This window comes from Mixophyes fleayi, chromosome 9, assembly GCF_038048845.1.
Source record: "Mixophyes fleayi isolate aMixFle1 chromosome 9, aMixFle1.hap1, whole genome shotgun sequence".
NCBI lineage: Eukaryota > Metazoa > Chordata > Amphibia > Anura > Limnodynastidae > Mixophyes > Mixophyes fleayi.
Window position 1 is genome coordinate 12,267,358 of NC_134410.1, and position 12,958 is coordinate 12,280,315.

General features: G+C 41.5%; 1 protein-coding gene across 6 annotated transcripts in view; it reads left to right on the forward strand.

Moving 5' to 3' along the window:
* The window catches only part of LOC142101950 (uncharacterized), a 389,962-nt gene extending 386,506 nt beyond the window's left edge, over nt 1–3,456 (forward strand). For all 6 annotated transcript variants that reach the window (XM_075186422.1, XM_075186418.1, XM_075186419.1 and 3 more), the window contains exons 6-7: nt 1,286–1,430; nt 1,612–3,456. In XM_075186422.1, the coding sequence (XP_075042523.1) occupies nt 1,286–1,430; nt 1,612–3,095 (1,629 nt within the window). In that variant the 3' untranslated portion in view covers nt 3,096–3,456. The remainder of the gene's footprint in view (nt 1–1,285; nt 1,431–1,611) is intronic.
* Nucleotides 3,457–12,958: the final 9,502 nt, after the last annotated feature.

Consider the following 12,958-nt stretch of genomic DNA (forward strand, 5'->3'; position numbering starts at 1 on the left):
CAAATGCATGATAAGCCATGCGCCACTTCACGGAAGTTTTGAAATGTTAAATGTCCTTTAATTTGCTGGTTTTAGTAGCTGTTGTCCAAACTAGATAAAATTAACACTTAATTTAAATACATAATTGCACATCACGAGAGTGATGAGTCAGTTTGCGTGGCGTATCTTGCGTGAAATAGCTCTGTGCATCCACTGAAACGGATCTCATGCCAATGAACGCAATTGCATGCAAATGACACGACTACCAATGACTTGAGAGTTGGGGAGGGAAGGAGCGGACTAACGCAGTCCATGTACATTAAGGGCGTTCTGTGTGGGTGATTCAAGTCCTGGGTTTCTTGTAAGTACGCTGGTTTTTAGCTGTATCTTTTTGCACCCTTTTCATTCAAAAGTTACACATATACGTGCCACTAGCTATCACAGAACAAGTGTATACAACTAAGATAAACTATATAACAGTGTTGTATGTACAGTACACATTGAAAGCGTCTTTATTTAATGTAAACAAAAGTTCTATTTAATATTTATATAAATAATTATACTGATAATAGATGTTATTTTGTTTTATGTTCTAAACAATAGTTTTGTGTTCTGATGTGACCTTATATTGTACATATATGCATGTGCGTATATTGCAGTCTGTTTTGTGTCTTACGTATGGTAAATAACACTTAGGCAGAATGTACTAACACCCAGATTCAAATGAAAACATAGCTTGAGATCCGATTGGATTTGAATACATTTGTAACTATGCACAAGTTCTGTGCTTTTTTTTTCACACGCAACTTATGTGCAAGTTGCACTCAAACATGAATCAGGCTCCAGATGTCTATAATTGTTTAGGCCACTATGCAGGGAGAGGTTTAAAATCTCATATAGTTCTTCCACTGTTTTATGAATTGACCAATTTGCTGGCCGAGATCGGTTCCATATGTACACTTGAGACGGCCCCACCATTTTTGCACTGTTGGTTTCGCTGGGAGAAACATTTTCATTTGTACTTTACTTTCCCAAAGCAAATGTTCTATTGTGGATACTTTTTGTTTTTGTTTTAAGACAAACACAACTTTGTCATTTATGGGCATTATATTGAGAGAGAAAAAATCAAAAAGTTCCCTCAGTTACTTTTACAACATTAAGTCAACTTAACCAAGTAGATTTATTTAACCAAGGACTAAGAGGGGCCGCCCCTGTGGCTATATTATACTGCTTTTATGTTCACACCAGACTCCCGTCATATGCCCCTACAGAATCCACATATTAAATACAAGTTAATTTCCTTTAGATACCCCAAGAAGCCCATTGTCCTAGTGTGGAACCACAAAGCAGTTTGGAGAGCGAGGAAACGGTGAATGAAGAAGTACCAACGTACCAATATTCACAATGGGAGACAAAGCCGGCACATACCCATACAGTATGGACAGCAGACGGTGAGAACTGTATACATGTTCATTCATATAGAAAAAGTAATAATTTCATATTCATACGTGATCTATACGGGGGAAAAACAACTCTCATGGGGTACTGATGCAGGGTGAAGGACTGACTTATTTTAACTTAAGCAAGTTGTAAAGGTAAATCTGAAAACTTATGTGTATTATTTTATTACAGACGGAGTTGAGTCATTGGACAGCAATTCAGTGACGCAGTTTGTTGTGGGGGAACCTACGGCTCCCCAACCTTCTCAGTCTCAGTACTCCAAAGGACCAGTCCCAGAGCAGCTCAACTTCCAGCAAGATCTCCTGCGAGGACTTTCAGATTTCAGGTGCCAGCTGACCAGGGAGTTGGCAGCCACAAGAGGGGAAGTGCGTGATGGGGCCGAGTGTGTTCGATCGGCCATTGCTGGTGTCTCAGCTGAGATTCATCGACTTGGCCTAATCTTGCAGCCTCTGGTCAACGTTATCACTACTGGAAACTTGTTTTGCCGTCCACCGAATTATGCCCCTATGACTTCTATGCTCCATCCTCAGCAGGAGACACCACCTGACGACACCATGGATGTTCCCCAGTCCTCTATGCGTCAGAAAAACCCCTTTGCCAATCGACATGAGGACACCCCCCTTGACCACCTCACCCCTCGCGATACACCCACGGACTGTTCCACAGAGTCTCTGCCTGAAGTTATTTCTCTAGTCAAAACGGAAGACCCTATGGACAATCCCCAGCCTTGTACATATCAGGCACAATCCATTGTCTCTCTACAAGTGGACACATCGATCGCACAACCTTTGCTTCTTCCCCATCATGATATACCCAGTGTATTCTCCATGAGGTCTTCCCGTAAGGTTACTACTTCAGTCATTCCTGATTTTTGTATGAACATTCCTCATGTAAATTCTCTTGACTCTCGACAAGAGGATTGTTCTTCTACACATTCTGCCCTTCTCTCCGATCACAAAGCCCCCACTGCCGACTCTCTGAGGCCTCCACCTCCGGTTTCTACTTCAGCCAACCATGATGATTTCATGGACAACTCTCCTCAAAGGCATTCACCTCCGATAATCTCTGTACTCCACTATGATAATGATAAATCCTCTGCGTGCTCCCTGGGGTCGCCTGATGAGGATTCGTCTCCAGCAAAGCCTATAGTCTGCCGTAGTCAAAACCCGTTCCCAATTAATTCTCAGGAGCACCCTGAAATGGGAACAAACTCTGTCCATCGTCCATGTATGTCACCTACTCACTCTCATGGCAGTTCTCAGGTAGACATTGACCGAGTGCTGGATTGCTCATCAATAGAAAGTAACACAGTACTTTGCCAGACACAAGATGTATCTGCACCAAATTTAACAACACCCCCTGTCACTGTGCCAGACCCCTCTACCGACAACTCGCCGTTGACGGCACTAGACCAAGCTGTGAACTTGGAAGGAATTTGTTTGAAAGATACTTTATCCAAGTCATCAGCAGAGTTTTCGGAGATGCCGCACACAACAGAGGTGTGTACCTTTCCACAGTCTGTGTGTTCACAGCCGAAAATGTTACCAGAATCTGTTTTCACATCACAAACTCCCCCCACATCACCACTCGCAAGTACAACGTTGTTGCAGATGGATGGAGAGGTTTCACCAATGTTACAAAGTGTCGCTGACTGACCTAATCTTCCCTAATGTTATAAGGAGATTAAGGAAGTTTTTCGTGGTCCTACTACTTTTTTGTTTTTAGTGGAGACCATTCAATTGAGCCTCATAGTTTTCCAGGACCGTTTCCATTTGCTTAGACCATATTTGTTTGTTTGATTAGTTGTTTCGTCAGTATCCTTTACATTTTTGGAATGTTTCCACCCCTGGGACATGTTATCACCGTCTGTGGTTCCCTTCTTCCAGCCAATAAAAGCCTATGTCTGTGACCTCTGATGGGGCAGTTATGTTCAGGTTCTGGTGTTGCTCTAAACACCCATCTGGGTTGCAAAGCTTTTACAGTTGTTTTAATAAATATGTCCTGTTAATTCTTCAATTGCCTTGTTTTAACTAGGAACTTGTGAAGTACTAAAACTTCTGTTCAGCCTATAAATTGTAATTGCAGCTTGCGGCTAAAGGATGTTGTATGGTTTCCTCAAATTACATCTGTAGCATTGCTAACTATTGGTTCACCCACAAAATAACGGTGTCCACTGTGTGTAAGTGACATTAGTAACTGGAAAGGTCTCCAAACAGACGTGACCGTGGTAATCCCGAAGGCTTGTCATGTGTAAAGGCCTCAGGCCAGACTCGTTGGCCACGACAACATGCAGGGCTGACATCTCAGCAGAGACACTGCTTGGTCTCAGCCCATGTGGGCTCTAATGCATCTGACCATATGGCGGGCCCTGGATTGGTGGACAAGCTAATACGGAGACAGGCCCAAGCTAGGCTGTATATAGCGGCAGTCTAAGATTCCTCCTGTAACCAGATGTAGGCTCTCCCAGCTACTGCCTATCTCATTGCTGCCAGTGCAGTCCTATAGAACACAAGCAGGTCAGTCCCTGCCATCCCTCTGTATGACACTTCACTCCCCACCCAATCTTCCCTCAGTGGATCATTGAGCTTTTACCATATAAAATTAATATATTCTTGTCAGTGGTGAGTAATGCATGTGGCAGAACGTGATTGTGAGGGAAGATATTTTCCTACAGCTCACTTCCTTCCTGTAATCCGATTAAGGGACACTGCTTTTAGTCTCTTAACCACACTGAGCCACAAATGTCTGAGCATAGGACAGTAGCTTACACTCAGCTGCCTAACAAATGTAAATACAATGTGAAATATCTCTAGTTCTGTCAAGGCATGAGAACGTTTACCTATACATGCAACTCCTGTATCTAAGGCAACATGTATTTTGGTTTATTGGTTTTCAAGCTTTCATTTACAGTATTTAAGACTTTTTTCCCCCTAGGTTGTTTCCATAGAACTCCTTTGTGCTAATGTGTCTCTGTGTATTTGGCTCAAATTTGCATGATCATCATCACCATTTATTTATATAGCGCCACTAATTCTATACAGAGAACTCACTCACATCAGTCCCTGCCCTATTGGGGCTTACAGTCTAAATTCCCTAACATACACACACACACAGACTAGGGTCAATTTGTTAGCAGCCAATTAACCTACCAGTATGTTTTTGGAGTGTGGGAAGAAACCGGAGCACCTGGAGGAAACCCACGCAAACACGGGAAGAACATACAAACTCCTCACAGATAAGGCCATGGTTGGAAATTGAACTCATTACCCCAGTACTGTGAGGCAGAAGTGCTAACTACTAAGCCACCGTGCTGCCCGTGATGTTTCCTCTCCGGCCCATAAAATGGCTGCTACCACTGTGTGCAGGTGATGAGGACATTTTAACATAATCTTCTTGTTTGGGTCATAAGTTCCTCAGACTGTCAGTAAATTACACTGCACTAAATCAATAACAATAACCAAAACTATATTTCATTGAAATAAATTATTTTCTTCATCCACCTGGGTGGATCAGACTCGGTGAGGGTATTAAGTACCACTCTCAGGAGGTTATGTTCAGGCCCTACATGTAGTAGTACCAGACCAGCTGCCTTACACTTTTTTTGTTGTTATTTTAAATATGGTGTAATTTGTGCTCTAAAATATCTTGTTTGTTTTTTGGTTTTTTTACACAACTGTTTCTTGAATAATGTTTTTTGTACAGAATAGATCCCATCTGTGTAACATGTGAGCAAGAACTAATCTTGAGGTGTAACAGCAGAAATAATGAGGTGACATATGGGCCGTGAGCTGCTAATCTGCTGCATGCTGACTCCGTGTGTGTCTCGTCCTCAGATTAGGAGACGTCTCCTCTGATAACAGAATCTGATCTCTCCCCCCTCCTGAATCTCTCTCCAATGGTGTTTCCATCTCTTTCTACTGTCCAAACCTCATCCCCTAATCTGGTTCCAGCTATTCTCCCATTGGCTTCTCTTTATTGGTGTCTACATTCGTGATGTGTCTCTTCTTGCCTTTAGCATCTATTTGGGTTTGATGCCCTTCATAATTGTCCCCCTCTCCTTACCTCAGCCTTCCCCTCATTTCTCTTTTATATCCCTCTTATATTTTCCTGCCGCCTCCTTTCTGGGCTTGTGTAATGGACACCAGTAGCAGTGACACAGAAGACCCCTCCACGCCCCTCCTGGGTACACCTCTAGCTGATGATGATGATGATCACGAGGGAGATCCTTTTGAAGTCCTTGCAAGGGTGACACCCTCACCAGACACTGTCCCCTGGGAGCAACGCAGCACCACAATGAAGGTTGTCCATGTGGCTGACCGAGTTTTTCTCTCCTTCCTTGGCCTCTTCTTTCTGGTTTTGATGGGGGAGGTGTTATACATTGTGTACCGCACTGTGCCGTGGGAGATGATATTCCGGGCACTGATAGATCGTCTTCTAATGCAGGAGGAAGGAGAAGAGGATCTGGACCTCTGAGGTGAGAGGAGACTAACAGCTGAAGTGGAACCTGCTAAAAATGACAATGGAATACGATATATATCATTTCTTTCTATTTGTGCTGACGCAAATAATATAAGGGAAGACGACTAAACTTGACTATCTAGAGGAAGTAAAAGTCCCGTCCCCCCCAAGAAAAATAGTTTACATATTGATATATTTGGTACAATATATATTCCTTCTTTTTTTTTTGCATCAATATTTTTATTAAGTTTTTCCAAAGGTATATGGGGTACAGAAAAAAAAAAGAGGAGGGGATAGGAAATACAGACATAAGGAAGAACACATAGGAAATCCCAGCGCAGGGGGAGAAGGATCACTAAATTAAAATAAGGCACACAGTATTAACAGTATACATTTTAAAATAGAAAAATGTAGCACAATATATATTTCTAAGTAAGTTATTAGGACATTGAAAGTCACTGAAGTGTTCCATGACTCTTCCAAGCCATGTACTTTTATGAATTTCAAATATAATGTACAGTAACTAAAATGATGACATCACAAACAAGTCGGATTATGAAGAGTTATTGACCCTGCCATCTTCCCTGTCGGTGAGACAGGAGCTTCATGTGCATGCTCCTTGCTGTTGAGAACTGCTGCTCCTCCACTATCTACCTCTAAATCTACGTCTCCCCGTTATTCTGTTCCCCTCCTCGTATCATGGGGCTGCCCCTGTCACATGCAGCCCTGTCCTCACTTACGGAATCACTGAACGGACTCCCAACAGCGCCACTCTTTTCTGACGCAATATATTCTTAACTTTTTGTAAAAGTTATGCCACAGTCCCCCAATAAGCCATGCCTCTCTTTTTGGTGCTACTTTTCTACTCATGAGATCCATACTTAAGGTAGATCAGAGATTTGGGTGATGTGTGGAAGGAACATTAGGCTCTAGCACGCTCAAGAAAAGCAGATAGAACATGGGTAATGTACTACATAAGCATAATAAGTGAGTGTGGTGGAAGCTGATTCCCAGATCAGAGCAAGATGGAACCATTGATTGACAAAGAAATTAGATAGTAACAGAGCTAGAGCAATGAAAGAAGATGGATTAGCCATACTGACGATCAATTACTTGCCCTTGAGCTTGCAATCTACTGCTCAGTAATGTTTGTTCAGTCCCATTTTAGCAATACAGCTGCTGAATATGGATATTGTGACGCAATTCCCTTCATATTAACCCATTATGTGTTTGCAGCAAATTGTCCTGGAAACAAGGCTCAGGAGAGCGATAACACAGGAAGTACAAGTGAAGGTGGCCTGAACTTCCTACATCTTCAATGACTATTACATTATACCGTCTGGCAACCAGGAATGTTCATAAGAATCTGATACTGAACCTATACATATATTTATATGTTCTGTAAATAATACTCGAAATGTTGTTTCAAACTGATAAATGGCAAAAACTTTGTATAATATTATTACGAATATTTATGTGGATCATTTAAGTGTACATAAAGAATGCACATTTGATAAATCTAACATTAATAGTAGCTTAAGTACAATCTGAATTGCAATGTACATAAATATCCGTCTTGAGAAAATCAGCTATATCACTGTAGTCCTCCTATTATTCATGTGCTGTTAAATATTAGATGTTATATGTTGCTCTACTAGGTAAAATGCACAAAAGCTGCAACGGTAGAAACAACTTTGAAGGGAAACGCGTACAGGGAATACATATTTGGACATTCGTATAATATTCTGTTCTGCTGTCAGACAGTAGTAACGAAATTCTAATTTGTTCTGTTCCTAAAGGCAAAAAGATAACTAAACCCAGTATTTAATATATGTTAAAGCAATTGTATGGATTAATACACATGATTTAACCAAAGTGTTTAAAAAGGTTTATTTAGCAGGTGAATCACTGGAGTGGAGAGTTGAGTGCACAGAAGCCTAAAGCATCATAGATTTGTGAAACTGGCTTGCAGTCTCCCAAGTAATAGAAAATTGCTTGATTAAAATGCAGTGCCATGAGCAGAGATCTGGAAATTAATCGCTTAAAGAAAAAGTAAGCAAGCATGCTCTGCTTTGCTATTTGAGCCTTTTGACCCATCTTGGCAGCCTTCAATAATAATTGAGTGTAAGCATTGGGATGTGGGGGGAGGAAATACTCTTTACTTTAAACAAAGTTGCTGTGGAAAGTCTGATTAAGACTAAACAGTGCATCTCAACCCAATGCTTTTACTTGTCCGGTATATAACGGTATACCATTTTTTAAGTGCTAAGTAAAATGTTGTCACACTATAAATACTGGAAAATAATAATAAACAGCTTAATATTTTAAGACTTAGGTGTGAACAGACCTTGTGTCCCAAAATCATTTCCTCAAATGGGTAATTGCTGATTGGTTGCTCTGGCTTTCTGCATATTAATAAAAAATGTCCATGCTCCCATCAATGCAAGGATAAGATTTAGGGCTGGATTTACTAAGCTGCGGGTTTGAAAAAGTGGGGATGTTGCCTATAGCAACCAATCAGATTCTAGCTGTCATTTTGTAGAAGGTACTAAATAAATGAAAGCTAGAATCTGATTGGTTGCTCTAGGCAACATCCCCACTTTTTCAAACCCGCAGCTTAGTAAATCTAGCATTTAATGTCACTAGTTGGAAATTTAAAAATATATATTTTTTTCTTTGAAGAGATAATGAGGGATATATACTAACATTGCCTACATGCAAAAGCTGCAGAATAGTCTTTTGTGATGTTACACACCTACATTTGTCAAAACGCACCTGTTTATACAGTTTAAGTGCATAGGTTTGTGGGCCTAAATGGTGTTTGGGGGGCTGCTAAAAGTTTGCACAGTCCCATGGGAGTAGTTGGACAGATTGGGGGCCTTCCTTCCTAAGTCAGGATTAAAGGTATGAGTCTGTATAGTTTTGCATTATGGAAAAACAAGATTTCATTTTGCAGGACTATTTAAGTGAGATTGAGGGTTGGGTAAGGCACATTTAGGGAGGAATTTCCAGTGCTAGAAGTAGGCACAAAGCCTTTCCCTTCCAGCTGGTAAGATGCGCTGAAAATCCAGCCTTGTTCCAATACTTATATTGCACCTTCCAGCACTTTTGTGCCAAAGTACGTTTCTGTGTTCACTTTGACCATTGTAATAAAATCTTTCAAACACACAAAACTGACACATGTAATAAAGAGATATAAACTATACATTTGGATAAATAATTTAAATAAATGAAGGATGTAATCCTGAACTGTAAATAGGTTGGACTTCATAATGGTAATTTTACTGATCCCAGCATACACAGACCTGCCAGCGTGGGCACAGACTGATTTACGGGGTGGTCTCCAAAGAACAGGAAGTGGGTGTACAGAAATAACTACTTCTTGTTTGTTTCAGGCACACAGCTGTCTGTGAACTTCATAGTCAAGAGAATAGGAGGTTCACAAGGGAATGTGTCAACACCACTGTATGCTTGAAAGATGCCCTAGTATGTCAGGTGTATAAAGCTAGACCCATGGAGCCTTTTGTAGACACACTGGATTGGGCCAACACTGCACCCCAGGCAGGGGGCAGAATCGCCAGCTCCCCCCCTTTGCCGAAGTTTGCACTTGTGCAGAGTGTCCCTCCCCCATACCCCCTTAATCTTATTCCTGCTCTGCTCAGAGCGGGGACTCAAAATATAACAGGGCCCTGACCCCAGGTGATTAGTATTCTGTATTATACCATAATTTATTGGATTCCAACCAAAACGAAATAATCAGTTTTTAATGTAAATATCTTTTAATTGTGGTATATTACTTGAAGGACTGGAGCCGAGAGACTGCTTTGTAGGAAACCCATGCAAATACGGGGAGAACATACAAACTTCACGGTTGGAAATGTAACCACGACCTCAGCTCTGTCAGGCAGCAATGCTAACCACAGTGCTCATATGATCATATGATTACTTTGCACACTTTCATACAATAGGTCAGAGTTTTTTCAGAACAAGTGCAATCTGCGTGCATGGGGGACAATTAGAAAAACGATATGTTAAGAGGTTTTTTGTTTTTTTTTATCAATGTTGAACTTTTTTCATTACTGTTCAATAGATTTAGTTTTTAAAATGTTACCTGTGCTACAGATTTAATAAATATTCTCACAGATGTTTAATTGATTCAGTGTGTTAGTAGATAACCTCCCATGTCTTGTGGCTTTGTGCTTAAATTACCACTGGAATGATAAATGCCATCACTACAGGTTGTCTGAGATGATTTATAGCAACTTGTTTAATATACTTAAACTGTTATATGACTAAGAATAATATAGGTGCATCAACAAAATGTTCTCTTTCATTAGTGTCAGTTGTACATCTCTAACATATGTGAGGCAGGAATCACTATAGGCCTCACTGCATTGGAAGAATTTATAATGTGTGGACATATTTAGAGTTGACAGGGAGTGTCAACTCTAAATTGCAGTGAATGTCCAGTATCTGTCTGATACATAACAAAGCAGGCAGTATTCCCTGAATGCAAAAAAATAATAATTAATGCAGTGCAACATAGCTTGTCTATAGGCAAATTTGCTCCTTTTTGCTTTGCTCCAAACACTAGGGGGTATATTTATTAAACTGCGGGTTTCAAAAAGTGGAGATGTTGCCTATAGGAACCAATCAGATTCTAGCTGTTATTTTGTAGAATGTGCTAAATAAATTAGAACTAGAATCCGATTGGTTGTTATAGGCAACATCTCCACTTTTTCAAACCCAGTTTAATAAATACACTCCAATATAAGGCCCTAGGAATGTGGTGATAAGGACTTGAGCTTGATACCGCTTTGTGTTTTGACAACCTACCAACAGGCCTGATACTTCAATAATAATTCCATACCACTTGTCGATAGTCCTAAATTTCCTGGGATTTTATACATTGTCTTGGGAGATATCCCATCTTTACAGCATCCCCTCCTCCCTCTCTCTTTTTATCTGTCTCTTTCTGCAGGACAAAGGAAAACAACTGAGAGATGGAGAAAAAGGTACGATGGGCATTGAGTATAAAGGGGGCACTATATAAGAATGATGGGCACTTCTGGTATAAAAAGTAGGTACTGCTAGCATAAAAGTGGCCACTGCAGATTATAATAGCCGATGGCCATTGCAGACACAGCAGGTCTGATTCATTAAGGAGAGCAAAGAAACAAAGGAATATATTTGATCCTAGGCAAAACCATGTTATAATACAAGTTTATTACTTTGTAAATAAGATAACTACTGGTTGTTTTTCATGCATCACACAAATACTTGATAGCTTTATTTTTACGCTGAATTTTAAAGGTGATCTAGGACATGCCCAACCCCAACTATAAATCTGTCCCCCTATTTTAAATTTACCTCCCACTCCAATGCAACATGATTTCGCCAAGGTGCAAAGTTACTCATTTTTTTTGTTGCTTACCTTCCTTAATGAATCAGGCCCAACAAGTTTGTAATAATGTTAAGCACTGTTGGTATAATGGTTTCTACTAAAGCCAATAATGGTGGACACTTGGACACTAAAGAATTAACATCTCAAAATTAACATCTCTAAAACCGAACTCTTTGTCTTTCCTCCCCCTAGACTCCCCTCCCACCACAACCTCACTATCGTTGTTAATAACACCACCATCTCCTCTGTCAACCAACTCTGCCTGGGTGTCACCCTCGACTCCTCTCTCTCTTTTGCCCCCCATGTCCAATCCCTTGCTCAAGCCTGTCGCTTCCAACTGCGCAACATCGCCCGCATCCGACCCTTCCTCTCACAAGACGCCACCAAAATCATCATCCACGCACTCATCATCTCCCGCCTTGACTACTGCAACCTTCTCCTCACTGGCCTCCCCCTCTCACATCTCGCCCCCCTCCGCTCTGTACTCAATACAGCTGCTAGACTCATCTTTCTCTCACACCGCTCCTCCTCTGCCATGCCTTACACTGGCTCCCCATCCCCTACAGAATCCTCTTCAAACTCCTTATCACCACTTACAAGGCTCTCTCCCAGTCTACTGCTCCCTATATCTCCAACCTCCTCACCATTCCCACTCCTGCCCGGTCCCTGCGCTCTGCTAATGACTGTCGCCTCTCCTCCACTCTAATTACCACTTCCCACTCCAGAATCCAAGACTTCGCCCGAGCTGCCCCCCTGCACTGGAATGACCTCCCTCGTTCCACCCATCTCGCTCCCAATCTGTGCTCCTTCAAACGAGCACTTAAAACTCACCTGTTCCTCAAAGCTTATCAACCATCCACTTAACCCATCTACTCTGCTCGCTATTCCCTCTCTCCCCTGGCCCCTTCTTCTCTCCCCATCACCAGCTCCCTCTCGTGTCTGATTTGTCCACCCTCCCTTAGGATGTAAGCTCTTATGAGCAGGGCTCCTCTTCCCTCGTGTCTCCATACCTATTCTTCTGCTCTGTCCTTACTCCATATGGCTGTCCCGGAGTTACTGAAGCATTGGTACTTTGTGTTTATCGTTCTGTACTGTTTAACCCTGTATGGTCTACTGTTTGTACTATGAACAGCGCTGCGGAAACCTTGTGGCGCCTAACAAATAAATGATAATAATAATAATGATAATAATAATAATAATAATATTAGAGGGTAACATGGAGAAGTGAGCAGCATCGTGAATAGTTGTACCCCGGCTCTTTGTATGAGCATGCTGGCCAAGGTCAGTTGTGGAAGACGTCATTCGTGCAGGACCACACTTTCTGGAAGGCCAGATTCACACAGTTAAAACTCCCACACTCCTATCAATCAACTAGCAGAAAGGGCAGAGGTGCCTCTAGATATTCTGCTGCCCAAGCTGGTGTCTTTCTCATCTCTTATACAACCAGAAACAGTTGTATATAAGTTGTGTGCTCTACGAAAGACAGACAATTTTGAGTGGATCATTGGACCATACTAGCCTTATTTTCCTAACTTTCTTCTGGGAGATTTGGAGCAAAGGTAGGAAAAACACCACTCATCTTGTTACACCCCTAGTGGTAGGGGCGTTTAATGCAATTGAGTCATCACTCGCTGCCACTAACCGTTTACAGCGGTG